The sequence below is a fragment of the Capsicum annuum genome, chromosome 3 (genome assembly GCF_002878395.1).
Source record: "Capsicum annuum cultivar UCD-10X-F1 chromosome 3, UCD10Xv1.1, whole genome shotgun sequence".
In the NCBI taxonomy this organism is placed as follows: Eukaryota; Viridiplantae; Streptophyta; class Magnoliopsida; order Solanales; family Solanaceae; genus Capsicum; species Capsicum annuum.
Window position 1 is genome coordinate 234909288 of NC_061113.1, and position 23562 is coordinate 234932849.

The 23562-nt window shown below is 34.0% G+C and overlaps 1 protein-coding gene and 1 long non-coding RNA gene across 3 annotated transcripts; one reads left to right on the plus strand and one right to left on the minus strand.

Moving 5' to 3' along the window:
- The first annotated feature begins 2936 nt into the window (after positions 1–2936).
- LOC107862936 (cytochrome P450 89A2) lies at positions 2937–7979 on the plus strand. 2 transcript variants are annotated; one of them, XM_016708654.2, is made up of 2 exons: positions 2937–4590; positions 7582–7979. In XM_016708654.2, the coding sequence occupies exon 1, from the start codon at positions 3038–3040 to the stop codon at positions 4583–4585; it is 1548 nt and encodes a 515-aa protein (XP_016564140.1). In that variant the 5' UTR covers positions 2937–3037; the 3' UTR covers positions 4586–4590; positions 7582–7979. The 2 variants fall into 2 exon arrangements, with proteins under 2 accessions (XP_016564140.1, XP_047265502.1); XM_047409546.1 differs by having other exon boundaries at positions 2954–4590; positions 7589–7979.
- A 9986-nt stretch (positions 7980–17965) lies between these two features.
- LOC124897109 lies at positions 17966–19131 on the minus strand. The gene is made up of 2 exons (XR_007053720.1): positions 18810–19131; positions 17966–18275 (listed from the first exon to the last, which is right to left on the minus strand). It is a non-coding gene; the product is annotated as an uncharacterized LOC124897109 (long non-coding RNA).
- Between the last annotated feature and the right edge of the window lie 4431 nt (positions 19132–23562).

Consider the following 23562-nt stretch of genomic DNA (forward strand, 5'->3'; position numbering starts at 1 on the left):
TTAATATAGTAAGTAAGAAATTTCTTTTAAAGTGATTTGTCTATGTAGTGAGGAAATTTTCTACTTGAAATAAAGAGAATCAAAAGAATTAACAAAAGTGAACATGATATATATTGTAGTAATTTAACATGAGATAGTCAATATTATATTTTAAATAAATTGTTTAAAATAATTTTAATAGGTGATCAGTAAATAATTATGTTTTCATAAATTATATATATATATATTGTAAATCTTTGTTGTGATATGTATCATGTGAAGTTTTGAAATTATAGAGGAATCGCTTATTCTGTTTGATAGATAAACGCCTATTTATATTTATGAGTATTTTTTATTATTATTATTTTACTATAATACAGTGTTGGTGTAATATATTACAAATTATAATAAACTACGACTGAAATAAAAATAAACAAAAAATGAAGAAAATAAGATAATCTTCTTCTTCTTGGTTGAGGCGTGAATATCTCGCTATCTTTAAGAAGATTCAAATCCACTGCGACATAATCTACACCGATCTAACAGTATCAACTCTTGACTTGTCCCCTCAAGGATACAATAGTCTATCACTATGTACAACTCAACTAACTCTGGATTAGTTGAAGAGTCCAAAACTCCTTCACAAAAATATCTTCCCTCAACATATAATTACTGTCTTTTATATAGTGAATGTAGTTATAGACTTAGAATATTTTTTTTCATCTCAGCTCTCTCTTTCAATAATATAATTACTCTCTTTTGTATAGTAAATATAGTTATAGACTTAGAGAGTGTTTGGATGGACTTATTTTAAGTGGCTTAAAAGCTAGTATAAGCTAAAAGTAGGTAATAACCTACACTTTTTTTTTTTTTTTTGTACTTTTCAAGCTAAAGTAAAGTGCATTTAAACATTTTTTATTCTTGTCAAACACTTTCAAAAATCAAAAAATGTTTAATAGCCAAAAATACTAAAAAATAAGTCAATCCAAACACCCTCTTAGAATATTTTCTAAGTATTTCTTTTACTACTATAATATTTTTTACACTTATCATTTTTTTTCTCATATCTCACAATATACTACAACTCATCTTTTTTCTTCTTACAACACAAGGGAAAGAAACATCACTATTTATAGGTGATGGATCTTCCGTGCAATGAATAAGAAGAAATAGTGGGAAAATAAATGAAATAGGCGTTACAAGTATTACAAGAGTAATGAGGTAGAATAATGGTAGAAGTTATAAGAAATTTATGATCACATTTTTATCACTAACTCGTAACATTAAAGACACAAAAAAAATGAGATTAAAGAAATATTAAGTAATAGAATTATGGATGAATAAAGTGAGATATTACAAGAAGTATCACTAACCAATGATCATCACTTTCTCCACATTATAGTGTCCATAAATTATCATGTAATTTAATTTTAACATTAAAAGGCATCAATATGTAGTCATAGTTACTGTATGCAATTTAAATGTGTGGCCAAAATTAATGTCACTTTTTTTTTTTTATCTTTTATGAAACATAGGTGAGGATTTGCACATCCTCCTATAAATTATGTCTCCCTTTATTTCAATTTATATCTTTTTTATTAGACATCAAATTTAAGATATATGAAAAAACTTCACAATGTTTCACATTAGTTTTAAAATAAATAAATTTTAAATAAAAGTGTATACCTTTGTGAATTTTTTGACAAATAAATGAAATTTAACATGACTAAAATATTGATAATGTTATAAAATACTAATTAAATAAAAAATGTTAATTATTTTTTAGAACTAACTACGAAAAAAAATATATCATTTAATTTAAGACACTGAATGTATTAAATAGACATTCTAATATAATGCATCTAATTCTTTTTACTACATACTAAGTATTAAAATAGGCTCATAATTGAGATATGTGGGATTCATGTGAAAGATTTGTCTATTAAATAGTCAAGTTAATCATATAAAATATTTTATCTCCTTAATTATACGTATCAACTTCAAATTAAAATGTTATAAATTTTAACACTTATTGAGGCAAATTCATATAATTAAAGAAGATGACATGTTTTATGTTGTTAACTTAACTACCTAATGGATGATGAGAACACACACGAAAAATTATTAAGTTGAACTGAAAGTGTGTACGTGAAACACTTATTAGAAGTTTAATTATTCAGTTGAAACAAGACTTATCGTTTGAGAATCTAAATAGAATAGCATCATAAATTTAAGGGGTTAATTATGTATTAATCTTAAAATTTAAAGGACATTTAATAGCTTATATAATTTTCAGTTTAACATCATAAAATTTCATTTTACATTCCTACTTAATCTAGTTAAAACGCTAAGTTAAAACTGAGAAAATATTTTTTTTTTTCGTAAATACTCTTAAGAGTCACTTGGTAGGAGGTATAAGGTGAGATATCTTGTGGTAAATTTATATTATCAATCAAATATAATATAAAGTTAATACCAAATTTAGTCTTTATATAATTCATTTGATTTTATCAGTTATAAAATTATTTTGTACCACCTCCTATGTGATATAAAATAATTTAGAAATTAAAATTATAATTTCAAGATAATCTAGTATACGTAATAAATGATTCTTTAATCTACTTTAATTGAAAATAGCAAAATAAAATAAAATAAAAAGAAAGCAAAATGAAATTGAATATTAACTGTGAGTACTTTAATAAATGGAGTAGCAAGGAGGGCCCATATTTTTTAGAATTGTGGAGGGATTTTGATCGTGATGTGGTTGAGAAGTGGTAGATGACACCTTAATAATTATATGAAAGTTAGCTGGTATTTTCGTCATTTAATTGTTTTCGATGCATAACGTACATACGTTTAAAGCTAAAAAAATTATTTTTGGACTAAATTGCCCTTGGTCATCCTAGAAACAAAATACTTCCTTTATTCACGGTAGATAAATAGGCACTTTTCATATTGAATGTAAATCCACCATTTTAGTATATAAAATAATTCAACAGTGGATAATTTGAAAAATATAAAAAGGAGTAATAATTTAGAAGAAAAACATAATCCAGTAATGGAAATTTGGTTTATCATCGTCGTCACTCTCTGTATTGCTTTCTTGCTCAAATCCCTGTTTGATATTATCATCTTCCCAGCAAAATCCAACAAGAAACTCCCGCCGGGACCCTACAGTTTACCCGTGTTCGGTAGTTTATTATGGGCGGGAAGATCCTTCGCGGACTTGGAACCCATGCTCCGTAACCTTAAAGCTAAGTATGGTCCACTCATTACCCTCAATATTGGGTCTCGTCCCACCATATTCGTAGCTAGTCACTCTTTAGCCTACCAAGCTTTGGTCCAACAAGGGTCTGTTTTCTCTGACCGGCCAAGGGCTGGGCCCACCAGTGCTGTCGTTAGTAGTAATCAGCGCAATATCAGCTCCGCTCCTTATGGCCCAGTATGGAGGCTTCTCCGTCGAAACCTGACTTCAGAAATACTCCACCCTTCTCGCATCAAGTCCTATTCCAAAGCAAGATCATGGGTATTGGGTGTCCTCCTTCAACAGCTTCGCGGCGCACAAGATGATTCCGTGAAGTTAATTGATCATTTTCAGTATGCTATGTTCTGTTTGCTTGTTTTGATGTGTTTTGGGGACAAACTTGAGGAGCCTCAGATCAAACAAATTGAAAATATACAGCGGAAATTGCTCGTGGGTTTTACAAGATTCAATTTACTTAATTTCTTTCCTAGAGTTGGAAAAATAATTTTTAAGAATCGCTGGAAGGAACTCATTGAACTACGACAAGAGCAGGAGAGTATCTTGAGTCCTCTGATTGAAGCACGACGCAGGGCCAAGGAACAAAAGCTCGAGCACGGTGATGAATTTGTGGTGGCTTATGTGGACACTCTGTTGAATTTGGAGTTGCCAGAGGAACAGAGAAACTTCAATCAGGGAGAAATCGTAACCCTCTGCAGTGAATTCCTAACCGCCGGAACTGACACGACGTCCAATGCCTTACAGTGGATTATGGCCAACTTGGTCAAAAATCCTACCATTCAGGAGAAGCTATACCAAGAAATTGCTAGTGTAGTGGGAGAAAAACAGAGTAAATTGACAGAAGAAGTGGTGGAGGAGGAAAATTTGCACAAAATGCCCTACTTGAAAGCGGTGATATTGGAAGGTCTTAGGCGGCACCCACCTGGTCACTTTGTCCTACCACACATGGTAACAGAGGACGTGGAACTGAATGGCTACGTCATCCCAAAGGATGCCATGGTCAATTTCATGCTTGCGGACATGGCCTTAGACCCAAATGTGTGGGAGGATCCCTTGGAGTTTAAGCCAGAGAGGTTCTTAGTGGAAGGATCAGATGTCGAAGGGTTTGATATAACAGGAAGTAGAGAGATCAAGATGATGCCATTCGGCGCAGGGAGGAGAATATGTCCTGCCTCTGGGTTGGCTATGCTTCACTTGGAATACTTTGTGGCTAATTTGATTTGGCATTTTCAATGGAAGCCTGTGGAAGGAGATGATGTTGATCTCTCGGAGAATCTAGAATTCACTGTTGTTATGAAGAATCCACTACGAGCTCGTATCTGCCCCAGAATTAACTCGGTTTGAATTTGGTAATTGATTCGTTTTATTTCCATTCTTCTCTGTTGATGGACTTCCCTCTCACTGGAAGTTAGAGTGAAAATGATGGTTAATGCCTTGCTGCAATATTAGCTTAGCAGTTAAGTATTGACAAAAACAGTATACTAACTACTAAGTTGATATTGCAACAAGGCGAAAGTCGAAACTGACTGTTTTGGGTTTATATCTTGTCCATTTGGCTGATAGTGTTACAATTTGTCACTACCTGAATTTGCAACAAGGCGAAAGTCGAAGTGATCCTTTTCCGCTAGAACTATACTATTCCATCCGTTCCACTTTGTTTGCCACTGTTCCCTTATTAATCGATTCTTAAAAAGTTATATTTCTATATTTGTTTAATGGGAAATTTTTATAGTCACAAATGTTAACATTATCTTTGTGAATTATACCAAATACATCATGTTAACGTTATCTGTTGAATTATCTCTTATGCTTCATTTTTCTTCGTGGTTTTGGAGATTTGCTCTTTTGCTATTCATCTTGTCGTCTTTCTGCCTGCTTGTGATAAGTGAGTTTTTTGCACTTCCTTGTTGTTGTAATCCTCCTTCAGATTTCTATAGCTGCGTTGATGAACTGCAGCCACATGACTGCTCTATAACATCATAAAATATTGAAAAGGGAAAAGATCAAAATTCAAAGTAGAGACATCTTTGTGCTAACGGTTTGACAAATAAGAGGAATAAGCAGGTCTTGATCGTCCTTCTGTGTTGTTGACAGCGGCATCAAACTGTGGGTATTTTGGTCTTCCTATATATTATATACTTCTACACAACTAGATTTTGTACTTAACTGACGGAGGACATGTAAAACTTTTGATTGAATTCCTTCAACTTTAGCTTTGTGCTGTCATTCTGCACCTCCTCTTTCATTTCCTTCTTTTGATTTACGTGGCTGCCTTGATGGATTACAGAGACCCCAGCAGCCCTTAATTGCTGGCCAATAGTTTGTATATGAACTAATTTAGTGTTATGGCTCTGTTTGGAGCTGCAGCTAATTTTTTGGTAATAAGGAATTCTATATTTTTTTCTCCAATAAGGAATTCTATTAACCATAGGAAATATGGCACAAATCTAGAGACTTGGAACAAGTCCCAGCTCAACCAGTAACTATAAAGCATACCCTATTCAAAATGTCTGAAATCAAGCTTAAATGGGTAAAAATTTCAGCTCTCACATTCTACTGGCTAGCTTTAGACATAAACTACTTCGACATGCTACTTCCTGTATAATCAACCGTAATCTGTTCATGTCTTCTCTGCTTCTGTCGGAAAATTCGTGTTCCTCTCATGCCAAATGAAATAGGCACATGCAACAATACTTGCCCTGTGCATTGTACCCTTGCATTTTTCCCCATTGGCATTCAAAACAGCCCACTGGATCTCCTCTTGCCATTTCATTGTAGATTTCCTATAACATTGCCTCATTAGTAGTTTGCACCATATGGAGCTAGAGAAAGAACATTGGAAGATATGGTTCTGATGTGCTTTCATCCTCAATACCACATAGGGGACATAGTTTACTCTCAATTATCCCCCACTACATGAGCGTATCTCTTGTGTAGTCCTCCATTTAGGTGCCCCACTTCTATTGCAAGTCATCCTCCTCCAGGGTACTTTCTGAAAATCCCCTCTCATAGGTATATACATTGCTCTGATTGAGTATTTTTCCATCTGTTGCACCTGTTATAGGTCATAACCAGCTTCTTCAAAAAACCTCTGAGCTTTTGAAAGTTTTCTGGACCATCCAGCTGCAGCTATTTATTCTTCCCCCCTTTGCTATTTGTATGTGCTGTCTGCCGGCGCATGTTTGAGTTTGGCCTTTGTTTTGCTTCTTATAAGCAGAAGCTGTGAGGTGTGGTCGAAAATTTAGATTAGATTGAACCTAAACATTTGCAGTACATCCATGCCTTTAACCTTCTATTGCACAATCTATAACAATCATCAAATGTTGATCTGCAATCTTATATGGTAATATGAATAACCTGTCTCCAATAATAGCAACCATGCACATGCCTGTATGAATGAACGAGCTGCGCAGCTGCACTGAGTACAAGTCGTACAGCCCAGCTTTCGATTTTTATAGAGTGTGAGTCTTGCCAGTTCTGAATATATGAGGTTTAGAAAAAGGTCTAGCATGTACACTAATTTAAGGAAGCTCAAATATTTTTTAGACAATACTGTGACTGATCTCTTAATGTATCTTGGTGGTATAAGGTGAATTGGTTACAATTTGGTGGTACTGAATTGTTTCTTACAATTTTGAGAATATGAGAGACAAATTATTTATAATACAGCATTGTAATTTAAAACTCTACCTTCAACAAAGGATATTGTGAGGCTTTATTTCTGTATGGCCATTTCGTTACTTTATTCTTACTTGTAGCGTTTGGCATAGGCTGACTCTACTTACTCATTCAAGAATGCGTTTGTGAACTATAAATGGCACTCCTTCAGGCACCCACACCATCTTTTGATCACTGTAGGAGAAATATCTTCTTCAAATGCTATAGCGACTCCTCTTACAAATGAAAAATAGAATACTAGGTTTGAATCCACAATATTTGGCTAATTTCTTGCGTGTTTGTGTGGAAAATCTATTGGAATTGATATAAATTAAAGAACTACACACACTGCTTCAAAAGAGAAATGAATGTAATGGTGTTTGCTGCTAGTTAGAATTCAGAACTAGTGACTATAATTTGATGGTAGGCACAATTTAAGATTGAGCTGAGATGGCTAGTTCAGTAGAAAAGACTTTCATCTTTGTGTTGCTTTACTTCTCATGTGTACCTATTATGAATATGTTGCTTCCTATGTGAAAATATTAAAAGCTGTGGTGCTCTGGTAGTTGCTCTATCTGCTTTATGTTCTGTATCGTCTTCCCCTCTTTCCTAGTGCGGAGGGATTCTTTGTTGATTTTGCTTATTGATTACCAATCTATGTTTTACCAATCTATGTTTTTCAGGAAACAGCAAAAGGAAATATGATAAGCAATAAGCTGTACAAGCTTCCACAGATGCAATGGTGGAGTAACCATAGCAGGAAGAGGGCATTAGAATCATTTAGCTCACTGCTTGATGGGCAGTGCTATAGCTTTTACTCTTGTGTTTGTCAAACCTATTTTTGAGAATGCTATTCTTGAGCCGAGGGTCTACCGAAAGCAACCTCTCTACCTCACACACGGTAGGGTAAGGTTTGCGTACCCCTCACCCTCTTCAAACTCCATTTGTGGGATTATACTAGATATGTTGTTGATGATGATGCTTGATGGGCAATGCCTATCTTTCTTCTTCTGTCCCAACTTTCTTTAAAGTTAACAATGACTTGTATTCTGTTGTGCATAGTTCTACTTGTTATTGCCTATACGTTTGTGTCATGCAATTTTGTGTATTTGATGGATCTTCTGGAATTAAAAATGTTCTGAAACAAATCTGGATTACTCACAAATCTTCAAAGTTTTCAACACATTATTGCTACTCGGCCAGTGTGTTTAAATTGCCAGATGATTTGAATTATATACATGCAGGTACAGTACATATGAGTTAAAAGTATTCCTATTTATTTATTAAATTTTTTAAATATATTTGGAAATGGATGGACATTTTATAAATCATTTACCTTAATAAAATTCTAGGCAAGGATTCCATTTATAGTCAGATGTTTAATGGTAGTTTGGTACACGGATTAAATTTATATTGTCGGTCAAATAAAATATAAATTTAATTTTATGCGTCTATCAATAAATTCTGTGATCAAATGCGACAAGGCAGAATTTCGTATTGGGAAAACCATTTTCATGGAGAACCCTTTTCATAGTCGTATTTTTCGTGATTTTCTCATATTACAATTTTTATACTAATTCAGCTGATTCAGAATGAATCCATGATAGGTATATCCTAACCAGTCTATCACCATGATCAAACTTAGAAATATTCTACCTCATTCCACATACCAAACATTCCCTCAAAAAAAGTAACAGACACGTGTGACAACAGCAACAATAACAAATTTAGTGTATTCCCACAAAGTGGGGTATGGGGAGTGTAAGATGTACGCAGTTCATATCGCTACCTCCGAAGAAGTAGAGAGACTGTTTTCGATAGACCCCCGGCTCAAGATAAAGAATAGTAATTAATAAACAAGGGGATGAATGACACAACAGAAAAATCAGGAATAAGAAATAATGGAAATGAAACCAGAGAAAAAAACGAAATGCGAGAAATAAGGGCAACACTAAATAAGAAAATAGGAACTAAGAAATAAGAAATAGGCCCCCCCCCACCTAGTAGTAACATACCCTCACATATCAACGACACCTAAGTACACCGTCCTAGGGTTACGAATCCAGCTACACAAGATCTCTCCTGATTGTCTGCTACAACCCACACACTCACACTAGCCTTCTGCCCTTATCCGCGACCCCCACACCTTACTATCTAGGGTCATGTCCTCAGTAAGCTGAAGCTGCTCCATGTTATGCCTAATCACCTCCCTCCAATATTTCTTCGGCCTACCCTTACTCCTCCTGAAACCATCCAAAGCTAGTCTTTCACATCTACGAACTGGGCATCCGCGCCCCTCCTCATCACATGCCCAAACCATCTCAGTCTTCCTTCCCGCATCTTGTACTCCACCGAAGCCACTCCCACCTTCTCCCAGATAATCTCATTTCTAACTTTGTCCCTTCTAGTAAGCCCACACATCCAACGTAACATTCTCATTTCCGCCACCTTCAATTTTCGAATGTAGGAGTGCTTGACCGGCCAACACTCCGCTCCATACAACATGGCTAAACGGACTGCCACTCTATAGAATTTGCCTTTAACTTTAAAGGGCACCTTCTTATCACACAACACTCCCGAGGCGAGCCTCCACTTCATCCAACCTGCTTCAATACGTTTAGAGACATCTTCATCAATCTCACCATTTTCCTGAATCGTAGACCCAAGATACTTAAAATTATCCCTCTTACAAACATCCTGGGAGTCCAACCGCACCACCGATTCATCCTCTTACCTCATGTCACTGAACTTGCATTCCAAATACTCCATCTTGGACCTACTCAACCTGAACCCCTTAGACTCAAGGGTTTGCCTCCAAACCTCCAATTTGCCATTCACACCCCCCTCATCTCATCAATCAGCACTACATCATCCGCAAATAGCATACACCAAGGCACCCCGCCTTGGATACTCCGCGTCAACACGTCCATCACCAACGCAAAAAGGAACGGACTAAGAGTCGATCCCTGATGCAACCCTGTCACGACCGAAAAATGGTCTGAGTCTCCTAGATAAGGATATCCGTACTTTGCACGGGCGTATAATTTTTTTTTATGTATATATATATATATGAATACATTTTAATACCACAATATCACTATAACAAATATATCATAAGATCCCAAACATATGTTTTATACAATTATGGGAATATCATACTATTGGATGCTCACGTGACATTCATTTCACATATCATATTAATTGTTGTCAAACTAATTACTAATTAGTCAAACACTAAGAACGAACATACTCTTACCAAATTGAATTATTGAATTACTTATTTACTTTTATTAATCCCATACATTAATTCATCACCAAATTGAGGTGACACATATATTACTAACTAGTTTTGCATCATTTGTAGTTTCTCCTTACTTTGACGTAAGTTCAATTTACAGTTTATCATCTTTCAAGTTTGTCCTCATTCTAAAAGCAAAGGAGCTTGCTAGAGTCCGTATTCTGGGAAAGATAAAAAATTACAAAAGTTATGGTACTTTTGTTTATTATTTGCTTATCGCAAAAGGTTAGTCTCACATCTCTTGTATTTTTGTTATTCTTTGTATGATATGTACACTAGTTAAAAGTTTTCTTTATTATTTTATCACTTAGTAACATTAAGTTTGCAAAATAAGTGACATGTATTTATCACGTAGAATTCCCACGTAAAATACGAATTCGGGTGGGAACCACTTTGTGGACCTCAAAAGGTGGCTAACACCTTCCTTTCGAGGGAATTTGAATCCTTACCCGAATTTATAGTGAACTAAGACTCAATAAGTAAATAGGTTCGTAGTTAGCCTAGAATGGTGACCTAACACACCTTAATACATTAGGTGACGACTCTTCATATCTCCTCAAACAATCCCAAGAGACGTAGTCACATCGAATCTCACTTTTTGCAAGAAAAATGAGGCGCGACAGAATGATGACTCTGTTGGGGATTTAAGGTTCTAACCATTACGAGTTTGTGTTTTATGTGTGATTCTTTCACTTTGTTTATTTTTCATAATTACCTTCTCTCTTTGCCTTTTAATATTTGTATCATGATTTATTTTTACATATTAGTCTCTTCTTCATTTCTCTTTTTATGTGTTTTATTTCTACATGCCTATCCCTTTCCATTTTCTCCCTTTTGTTGGCTATATGTTTTGGTATTTATTTGTTGCTAAGCACGTTATTATATTTGGCTATGTGCTATATGTTACTGTTATATATAACTATCATTCCACTCATATTTTTCTGCACTTGGAACCTCCATTATTTTTTTTCACGAACGTTTACGTGGTTGCACAGACGTTCTTTCCTAAAACACCCTTCGAGAATTGTCTTGTGGATCGTTCGATCAGCGGTGAATCGACAATCACAAGCTTTCCCACTTCCGAGTTGTCCACTCGAGGGAACCATGGCATAAACCCATTCTTGTCCTTTAGATCTTGACTACATATTTCTTTTACTGAGAAATATGCGTCTCATTCAACCTAGGATTCCTTGGCACCCTTGATGCATTGAATGTTAGTCTCATTCAAAGTTCAAAGGGGTTCACGTCCCCAAAAGGATGCATAATATTATTTGCTAGGTGTTGCATTTCTATGTATGTTTTATCTATCTTGTTGTTTCCGTTTTTGTTATAGTCACTCCTTGCTCTTAGTGTACCTCACTTTAAAGCTCTTTACTCTTAAAATTCTCTTCATATTAAGACCCTGTAGGCCTATTTAATACTCTCCAACCTATCCCCCTGGCTCATCTGTTAGTATGTTAATCACACCTATGCTCAACTCTTGCTTTGATAAAAGGTTTTAGTCTCATTCATAATCTTTTAGTACAACTTATTATTTTAGGATCCTCTTCCTAATGCCTCCAACGTATGCATACTTTGGTCACGCCATGATCCTTTTGATGTTGTCATATTCATGTCTTACTCTATCTTTCACAGCTTCTAAGTTACATAGAGCTCTCATAATTTATATTCACTCCGAATGAGCATAACTCACTATGTTCAAATAATTAGAATATTCATTCTAGACTCCCGTGCGTACTCCTTGATTCTAATTATAAGTCATTTCTTCTAAGGTTGACAGAGTTGAACATAAAAAATGGTCAGTCAAGCAATGTTCATTAATCTTGACAATAGCGAAGTCGAGCAAAAAGGTTTGGGACAACATCAAAACAAAGTTATTTCGGGCATCATAAGGATGAAAAGAAAAATAGACAGAATTAGGGGAATAATGACTGATCTTCGAGGTTCAGTTGATATACCACCAGATTTTTCAAAATCCATATATGAAACTAACTTCATTGCTTCTACCTACACTATGTCGTCTCCTATATCGACGACCTCGCCCACGCCTGATTATGGGGTATAAGTCTTCAAGTCGATATTCAGCTGCACTGCTGAATGTACTTAATGGGTTGACAACTATAGACAAAGAGAAGGAAACGAAAGGACAAATTCCAAAGCATAAGGCGGGGTCATCTCAACAGCCTGAGATGAATAAGTCATCCAAAGCTAAGGTAAAAGACAATGATAATAGTGAGGACTTAAACTTTCGATTATCTAATGAGTTCAGAAATTCTCACTCCCATTTGAAGGAGTACCTTGACAAGCTATCGGTTATAGCGCAAAGTGATAGCCTTAAGACCAAACTCTTTGTTAGTTCACTTAAGGGTCCAACATTGATGTGGGACGCTGAAAATGATACTAGCAAGTTGATCTGTTGAGACTATTTGGAAACTGACTTTCTTAGGTAGTTCGACAATAAGCTAAAGAGAAAGCTCGTAGTTTAGACCAATTTGGATAGGGGAAAGACGGTCATCGATCAGAAATCAAAACCTCTAAAACCTGAAGTAATCATACCCCAACATCAACTAATATGGTACCCAGATCCAGAAATCATTCCAGCCTCTAATTATGTCCAAGCCTATTATCCTCAGTTCTTCACAAAACCTCCTCCACAAATTGTTTGGTACCCACCTCCATTTGTTGTTCCAATATCAAATTACCTTCCAATGTCCTACCAAAATCCACCAAAAAAATCAACAATCTAAACAATCCACCAAACCTCAACATGAACTCTAGAAAAATCCACCAAAAAGGTACACTTCTCTAGGTGAACCCATAGAATAATTGTATGAACGACTCAAAGAGGCAGTCTACATTACACCTATTGTTGTCGTACCATGTGATATTAATATTGATGGTACCGTCCTGATCAAATATGCGCCTATCATTTTGGGATTAAAGCGCATCCTACCAGAGCATGTTTTGCCTTAAAGAACATGATTCATAAGTTGATTGATACCAAGGTTATAAATGTGACGGGGTCAAATTCTGATGTTAATTGATTTTTTGAGCTTGACTTGTACTTGTTGACACTGGTGAAGAGGATATTATGCTGATTCTATTCTCTAAACTCTCGAGCATTTAGAGTTCCTTCAAGTTTTACAATCTTTAGTATTCGTGTTTGTTTTTCTCGCCTATGTAATTTGAACTATGATCGACCTGATTCCCCTATATGAGAAATACGTAGGAGTTCATTTAATGAGTTCGGTATCATCATAATAAAATCTTTTTTTCTTATTTTGTCATCTTTTATACATGGAGTTGGATGAATCGGCAATGTGATATGTGAATCAACAAATCTGATGTTCAACAAAAGTCGACCTTGTTCATTCCTATATTTCCATCTTTTTTACAATTGTAATTTCAAATTCAACCTCATGTTATATTACTATCTTGTTTCGTGTGTTAGGAGCTCAAATCTTATAAAATCTTGAGTCAATTCTTCCCAATTATGCCATTTGTCAAAATCTTGTTGGGCGAACCATGTGAGTGTCATTCCTAACAAACTTTGAATAAACAACCTCATTAGGAGAGCCTCATTGTGTCCTATACCAATTAGTCTGATGCAATAGTCCTTCAGATGAGTGATTGGATCTCCATGCCCATCAAATATATTGACCTTTGGAACTTTGTATCCTAGAGGCAAATCAATCCTCGGGTGTATACATAATTTCTCATAGCTCAAGTCGCAAATACCCCTAGAACCTAGTTCCTCATTCAACCTTTTCTCTAAGTCCTGAAGTCTTCTCAACCGTTCATCTAAATCAACTCTCTCATGGGCGAAAGGAAATTATTGTGAGGGTGTGTGAGTAAGGCGAGGATAAAGAGGTATGGTGTTTTGTCTTGGGTGAGGAGAAAGAGGACTGGAATCTTTTTGGAGGTTGGGCATGTTTGTCATATTGCAGATTTAATTGAGATCGATGTTCAAATGGTAGAGAACCTTTAAATAAAATAAGAAGTCAAAATTACCACACAACATATATAAGTTCAAAACATAATAATTATAAAACAAAGGCATTCTAGGATGAAGACTGAGGCTTAATAATTGGTCTAGGCGTAAAGATTTGAGCTCCTAACACACGACACAAGATAGTAATAGAGCATGAGGTAGAATTTGAAATTGCAATTGTAAAGAAGATGGGAAGATAGGGAATGAACAAGGTCGACTTTTGTTGAACATCAAATTTGTTGATTCACATATCACATTGTTGATTCATCCAACTCCATATATAAAAGATGACAAAATAAGGAAAAAGAAGATTTTATTATGATGAGACTGAACTCATTAAATAAATGCCCATGTAACCCTTATATAAGGGAATTAGGTCGACCTTAGTTCAAATTACATAGGCGAGAAAAACAAAGACGAAAACTAAAGATCGTAAAACTTGAAAGAACTCTAAATGCTCAAGAGTCTGGAGAAGAGAATCAACATGATATCCTCTTCATCAGTGTCAACAAGTACAAGTCAAGCTCAGAAAATCAACCAGCATCAGAATTTGACCCCGTCACATTTATCACCTTAGTATCAATCAAGTTATGAATCATATTCTTCAAGGGAAAACGTGCTCTAGTAGGATGCGCTTTCATCCCAAAATGATAGGCAAAAATTTGATCAGGACGGTACCATCTAGCTTAATATCACATGGTACGATAGCAATGAGAGTGATGTAGCCCGCCTCTTTGAGTCGTTCATACAACTATTCTATGGGTTCACCTAGAGGAGTGTACTTTTTGGTTGATTTTTCTGGAGTTCATATTGAGGTTTGATGGATTGATTGGATCGTTGATTTATTGGTGGATTTTGGTAAGACATTAGAATGTAGTTTGATGTTGGAGCAACAAATGAAGGTGGGTACCAAACAGTCTGTGGAGGAGGTTTCGTGAAGGACTGGGGATAATAGGCTTGAACATAATTAGAGGTTGGAATGATTTCTGGAGCTGGGTAATGTATCATTTGAGGTTGGGGTATGATTACTTTAGGCTTTAGAGATTTTGATTTATGATCGATGATCGTCTTTCCCCTATCCAAATTGGTCTCGACTGCGATCTTCCTCTTTAGATTATTGTCAAACCGCCTAAGCAAGTAAGTTGCCAATTGGTCTCAAGAGATCCACTTGCTAGAATCATTTTCGGCGTACCACATTAATGCTAGACCCTTAAGTGAACTAACAAAGACTTTTGTCTTAAGGCTATCACTTTGCCCTATAACCAATAGCTTTTCAAGTTACTCCTTCAAATGGGAGTGGGAATTTTTGGACCCATCATATAATGGATAGTTCAAGTCCTCAATCTTATCATTGTCTTTTTCCTTAGCTTTGGACGACTTATTCATCTCAAGTTGTTGAGATGTCCCCGCTTTATGCTTAGGAATTGTCCTTTTGTTTCCTTCTCCTTGCCCATAGTTGTCAACCCATTGAGTGCTTTTAGGAGTGCAACTGAATACCGACTTGAAGGCACTTGCACCCAATAATCGGGTGTGGGTTAGGTCGTCGATATTGGAGACGACATAATATAGGTGGAAGCAATGAAGTCAATTTTAAATATAGGTTTTGAAAAATCTAGTGACATATCAACTGAACCTCAAAGATCAGTCATTATTTTCTTAATTTTCTCTATTCTTCTTTCCATCCTTGTGATGCTCGAAATAACTTTATTTTGATGTTTCCCCAAACCCTCATGCTCAGCTTCGTTATTGACAAGATTGATGAACATTGCTTGACTGGCCATTTTTTTATGTTCAACTCTAGTCAACCTTAGAAGAAATGGCTTATAATTAGAATCAAGGAGTATGCACGGGAGTCTAAAATGAGTATTCTACTTATTTGGACATAGTGAGTTATTCTCATTTGGAGTGAATAGAAGTTATGAGAGCTCTATGTAACTTAGAAGTTGTGAAAGCTAGAGTATGATATGAATATGACAATATCAAAAGGATCATGGCGAGACCTAAGTATGTAAACGTTGGAAGCATTAGGAAGAGGATATCCTAAAATGATAAGTTGTACTAAAAGATTATGAATGAGACTAAAACTCTTTATCAAAGCAAGAGTTGAGCCTAGGTATAATTAACATACTAACGGATGAGTCAGGATAGGTAAACAGGCCCTAAGAGTGTATTGTAGGGTCCTAATACGACAAGAATTTTAAGAGTAAAGAGATCTAAAGTGAGGGACACTAAGAGCAAGGAGTGACTAAGACAAGAACGAAAACAACAAGATAGGTAAAATATACATAAAAATACAACACCTAGCAAATAATATTATGCGTTCTTTTGGGGTCGTGAATTCCTTTGGACTTTGAATGAGATTAAAATTCAATGCATCAAGGGTGCCAACGCATCCTAGGTTGAATGAGATGCATATTCCTTAGTAAAATAAATATGTAGCCAAGATCTAAAGGACAAGAGTGGGTTTATGCCATCGTTTCCTTGAGTGGACAACTCGAGAGTGGGAAAGCTTGTGACTGTCAATGCGCCGCTGATCGACCGATCCACAAGGCAATTCCCGAAGGGTGTTTCAGGAAAGAACGTCCACGCAACCATTCGTAAAAAGAAAATAAAGGAGGTTCCAAGTGGAGAAAAATATGAGTGAAATGACAGTTATATAAAGCAGTAACATATAGCACATAGAAAAATATAATAATGTGCTTAACAACAAATAAATATCAAAACATATAGCCAATAAAAGGGAGAAAATGGAAGGGGATAGACATGTAGAAATAAAACACACAAAAAAGGAAATGAAGAAGAGACTACTATGTAAAAATAAATCATGATATAAACAGTAAAAGGGAAAGAGAGAAGGTAATTACGAAAAATAAACAAACAAAGTGAAAGAATCCCACATAAAATACAAACTCGTAATGGTTAGAACCTAAAATTTCCAGCAGAGTCGCCATTCTTTCGTGCCTCATTTTTCTTATGAAAAGTGATATTCGACGTGACTACTCTTTTGGGGATTGTTTGAGGAGATGTGAAGAGTCGTCACCCAGCGTATTAAGATGCGTTAGGGCACCATTCTAGGCTAACTACGAACCTATATTGTTATTGAGTCTTAGTTCACCAGAAATTTAGGTAAGGATTCAAATTCCCTCGAAAGGAAGGTGTTAGGCACCTTTCGAGGTCCACAAAGGTGGTTCCCAACCGAATTCGTATTTTACGTGGGGATTCTACGTGATAAATAATGATCACTTATTTTGCAAACTTAATGTTACTAAGTGATAAAATATAAAGAAAACTTTTAACTAGTGTACATATCATACAAAGAATAACAAAAATACAAGAGATGTGAGAATAACCTTTTGCGATATGCAGATAATAAACAAAAGTACCATTACTCTTGTAATCTTTATCTTCCCCGGATTACGGACTCTAGCGAGCTCCTTTGCTTTTAGCATGAGGGCAAATTTGGAAGATGATAAACTGTAAATTGAATTTACGTCAAAGTAAGGAGAAACTATAAATGATGTAAAACTTGTCAGTAATATATGTGTCACCTCAATTTGGTGATGAATTAACAAAAGTAAATAAGTAATTCAATAATACATACAAAAAGTAAAATGATAAGAAAGAATGTGAGTGGATCAGCTATGATAAGGTTGAAACGGGCCCAATGCGATGTTACTCACTCTATTCCAATATTTATGTCAACCAAGAAATTCTTGAAGGGACTTATTTAAGAGTACTAAATAATTTATTTTTTTTTGCATTTAAAAGTCATGTGAAGTAAATAATACGTGGATATAATATAAAAATTGTATCAAAGCATGTTGTTGTAATATAGTAGTAAAGGTTGTCATGTCTTTGAGACGTTTAAAATAGTGACATATGAAATAAGAAAAGAAGGGAGTAACGAGGTGCTTTATTTTTAATAAAGCTACATATACGCTTCATACAAGAAGTCAGATATAGCATATCTTTGTCATCATATCCCAAAATGTACCGGATCCCTGATGGGGTGGGGTGACGACTCCATTTGAGCTCCTTCGCACGTTGACTCCTCCACTCGTCGCGGTTCAAGCATTAACTGATAATCCCTAAACATACACATTGCGGGCAAATTTATAGAAAATAAGCAAACATGGAGAGCAAATGATAGAGAGACATACATGATTACACTGATAGATGAAGAAAACTACTCAACTTTTTATATAAGAGACAAAAATATGCATACTGTAAGGACAAACTCCTTAATTGACCATATGAAACAAAAGTGGTAAGAATTAATTAATCTATAAACAGAATTAGATCAAACTGACAAAGCGTACTAAAAACTGTATTAAACCCTTTGATAATGATAGGATCAAATATAGACATGTTGGCCATTTAAACTATATTAAATATTAATGCTCATAATCGACACCAAGTGAGTATACAAAAATAAATTCCCCATTTCAGTTTCAAATAAGAAAGTCATACTATCCCGAAGCAAAAATGGCATCCAAAACATACATACTAGAGAAAATTAACATAGCCATTTAGGAATAAATTCTCCTTTAAAATTTTAAATAACTGTATGAGGTAGAACGCCAAGCTTTGTGTATTAATCAATAATAAGGTAGGAATTGTACCTTTATGTCAAGGAACTCGACATCAACACCTCCAAAATTATAAACTTAAAATGCCTTGACCGAAACATTGAGTTAGAGACCTTGTCAAAATGGTAATTACTTGGAATATAGGTGAGGTTTGAAGATGGTTCCCATGGGGCTACTGTCCACAATGATGGTTGTTTTGTTTATTCTTGTTTTATGGAGAAATAAAATGATCATCGACTTATTTCTTGTGTATCTATGTATTGATAGTGAATGTATCCCTCCCTCTTTGGTGGCTATGGTGTAGGATATTTATGACAGGAGAGGATAAGAGGGACATTAGGGGTGGAGGAGTAAAATTGGCACGGACATTACTGATTGATAGGAGAGGATTATTTTCTTCCATCTTAAGAAAAGATTTTGATTTTGTAAAAGAATTTTATGGATATGGAAAAATTTGAATAAATTTAGAATTTGAAATTTGAATTTTGAACTTTTTTAGGACTAAATAAATCTCTTTAAAAAAAGTAATATATAAAATAGGTAAATACCAAATTACTAAGTGAAGAAAAATAATACTACATTATTAAATCAACCATTATATTTATAATAAAAAATAATTTATAATAAAAGAATAATAACTCTTAAATATTTGATCACATACGTTTAAACTAAACTAAATGAGAAATGATAAGAATAATTAAACAAAACTTTGCAAGTGAGGAATATTATATAATAAATATAAAAATAATTATAATAATAAATGATGATAATAATAATAATATTCAAATAATGTAAATAGTATTCAGAATCGCAGTTTTGATAAAAAGAGGTAAAAAAAATAGCGAATTATCCTCGCGAACAAGATAGACGCTAGAGTGAGAAACAATGACGAATGAGAGGGTCAAAATTGGGTGTCAACAGTACCTTCATATGATTGACATTCCACTGGCTACTAACTGTGAATTAACATCTGCTAACAATGTTAAATAAATTATATAATCACGAAAAGCAAAAATTAAATATTTTGGCACTTAACAAAGTTCAATAAGTGTTGTAGTCAAGTCGTAATTGTACTAAATATGCCCTGTAAGTACCTTCATATGATTGACATTCCACTGACTACTAATATTGTATCGGAAAACCTTCATATGTAGATTTGAATATCAAAATTAGAACTTCCATAAAAGATTGATCTTCATAGGCTAAGGCTCCTTCAGAAAAGTTTAGATAAACTAAAAAAATAAAGCATCACTCTTTCTATTAAAAAACATCACCCAATCTAGAGCTTAATTTACCAAAAAGAGTTTCACTTCTACGTTTTTCTTTAGTTCATTTAAGAAAAAAAAGACTAATCAAAACAGCAATCTCAAGAAATCCGATGTGGTCCTCCTTTTCACTGTACTTCTCACATAAAATATAGAGATAAAATATCACGTTAAATATCAATAATAGAGAGTTAAAAATAAATTGTATATCGTACAATCAGACAATCGTTGTCTTTTCAACTCTGCTCTTCTTGCTTGTCGATGTGTTAGAAGGACTTCTTTTTTCTCAAGTGACATCAGTCTATATAATTCACGCCTTCTAGCATTTTTGTTGACATTTTTCCTTTTGAAAGTTTGGTCAGTTTTAGAATCTCTATTACACGATATATTTTGAAAAAATACAAGTAAAAGTTCATTACACATCCATATCAAGTAATAATTATATTTATGCAATACATGTGACTTTTAAGAAAATATAAGATACACTCATTAATAGAGAAAAATAAGTATTTTATGTTTCATATAATATTAAAATCATGAAGAAAAATATTTGTAATTAAATTAAAAAGTAAAATAAATTGTACTTACCATACAGTCAAATATATACACGGACGTACAGATAGCTATCACCGAAGAGATGTAATTGCCAAACAGACAGTTCAAGATGTATATATTTAATTAATTTTATTTTTAAATAAATTTTAAAATAAGTATGAAAAATATTAAATAGAAAAAAATGAGCAAATCTTAAAGTTAGATATTATTGTGATATTTTAAATCTTCTTTTAAACAATGAGCAGATGTAAACTTGGTTTCACTAAAATATATTTTTAAAAGATAATTAAAAATAATCTAACTTAGCTAAAAAATAAATTTAGTTAAATGTCCTAGATGAAGAAGGAAAAGTAACAACATATATTAATCTAAAGCCCAACGAACACGAAAAAACTTAGGCAATTATAATGAATGTTTTGAAAAACAAGACTTATGATGTATCATTATCTATGTTTTATAATTTCAAAAGCCAATTACATTATACAGATAAATTTTTAATTAAAACATATGCTGAAATTAAATAAAAAAATTTCATTCTACCAAAAATGTCTACTTATAAAAAAAACATAAAAATTATCCCTGTTGAAAGAATAAATAAATATTTGAGGGAAAAACTGAATGAGAATGTACAAGAACTTACATACATACAGATACTGAAAATTGGAAATTATTGATGAGAAAAGAGTTTATTTTTTTAGTTTTTTTGAAGAGTCTTTTGGCTTTTTATTTGATACAACAGCAACAACAACTCAGTGTATTTTCATCAAGTGGGGTCTGGGGAGGGTAACACAGTCCACACCGCTACATACGAAGAAGTAGAGAGGCTGTTCCGATAGACCCCCAATTCAACATAAAGAATAGCAAATAAGTTTGTAATGAAACATGAAACAAAATGGATGACAAAACATGAATAAGAAATAAGGCACCCACATAGTAATACCATACACTCACAAACCAAAACACCCACCACACTCAAACTCTCCTAACTGGCTGCTCCTACCTATCGACACAGTCCTAGGATTATTAATCCAGATACACCAAAGCTCTCCAACTACTTGCTACGACTCACTCACACACATTAGCCTTCTACCCTTATCCGCGACCTCCACACCTTTTTATCTAGGGTCACGTCCTCAGTAAGCTGTAACTGTTCCATGTTATGTCTAATCACCTCCTTCCAGTATTTTTTCGGCCTACCTCTGGCCCTCCTGAAATCATTCAGAGCTAGCCTCTCACACCTACGAATTGGGGCATCCATGCCCCTCCTCGTCACAAGTCCAAACCATCTCAGCTTCACTTTCCGCATCTTATCCTCCACCGAAACCACTCTCAGCTTCTTCCGGATAATCTCATTCCTAACTCTATCCCCTCTAGTAAGTCCGCACATCCAACACAACATTTTCGTTTCAGCCACCTTCAGTTTTGAATGTGGGAATTCTTGACTAGCCAACAGTACGCTCCATACAACATAACCACCTTGATAGATATTTGTGTAGTAAAATGGTAATTATTATTTTTTAATGAGAAAAGACATAAAGACACCCTCTAACTTGTCCGACCTTTTTCAAAAAGACACTTTAACTTTGCGGATGACCTATTACCCCCTAAATAATTTTGAAATGATATTAATACATCTTTTTGAAATCAATCTCATTTATTTAAAAATAGGTGCTAAACACGGACCAATCACATGTTAATTTATTTTTAAATATATATTTTTTATTTTTCTCTTTTTATTTTCTCTCTTACTCTTTTGACTTTTTTCCTCTCTCTTACTCAATTCCCTCCCTCCACATCAGCCAATACCCCCACCCCCAAACCCCACACACATTTTTCTTCTTTTCTTCTTTTCTTCTTTTCTTCTTCAATCGACTCCATAACTGATATAAGCCATTATGGAAATAAAGTGCCAACAGATGCAGAAATCAAGCACAATTACCAAATGCAATTAAAGTGCCAACAAATTCATACTGAGTTGCAGATATAAGTCAGTGATTGAAATTAATGCAAGCAACACAAAACACTATAAATGGTACTGACGAAGACAAATGTACAATCAAATCAATATAAATAAAAGTTAAAACAAAAGAACAAAGATGATATGACTTAAGTTGAACAGTAATATTCATTAAATCATAACAAATTTCAGAAGTTCTGAAATCAATTTTCAACAATTTAATAGAGAAGAAGAGGAAGGAAGAAACAAAAGAAAAAGATAGAAAAGGAAGAAAAAAATACTAAAATACAAAATGAAAAAATGAAACCTTTTTATTACCCGTGACATTTTTAAATTTGTTGGTTCAACAATTTTTTCACTCACGCACGTTCTATGCGTGTCTACACACATAGATAAAATTTTGATCAAAATGGTCTTTTTATAATGGTATATGTAATTTATGGGGTAATAGATCGCTCATATAATTTAGGTGTCTTTTTGAAAAAATCGAACAAGTTAAGGAGTAACTTTATGTCTTTTCTCTTTTTTAATTTAATTCTAGAATTATCATCTTGAAATACCTTTTAATGTCCATGTGGTGGAAACAATAGCCACATGGATATAGATATTTATATGGTAGAGCAATAATTATTCCGTTTTCTATTTTATGTATCGTCATTTATTCAAACATAAAATATAAGAAAAAAATAATGAATTAATAAGATTTGCAAAATCCTTCGTGATAAACATTGAATTTTTTTCTTCATATATTTATTTTCTTATATTTTAAACTTTCTAAGTGAAATTCTTACTCCATCAAAATTTTTAATATTTCATACTTTTAATATTTTAATTTTTTGTTTAAAAAACACTACCACGCATGAACTTGATGGGTTAAATTTTAAAATTGTTAACCTATCTAAAGATATATTTGTTTATTCATTATCAAATTTTTTATTATTATTATCTCATATATATAGTGTCATTAATTTTGTGATGGAAACAATAACCACCTTGATAGATTGTATGG

Excerpts from the sequence above, each read along its gene's own strand:
- LOC107862936 (XM_016708654.2), top strand. The coding sequence starts at position 3,038 with ATGGAAATTTGGTTTATCATCGTCGTCACTCTCTGTATTGCTTTCTTG.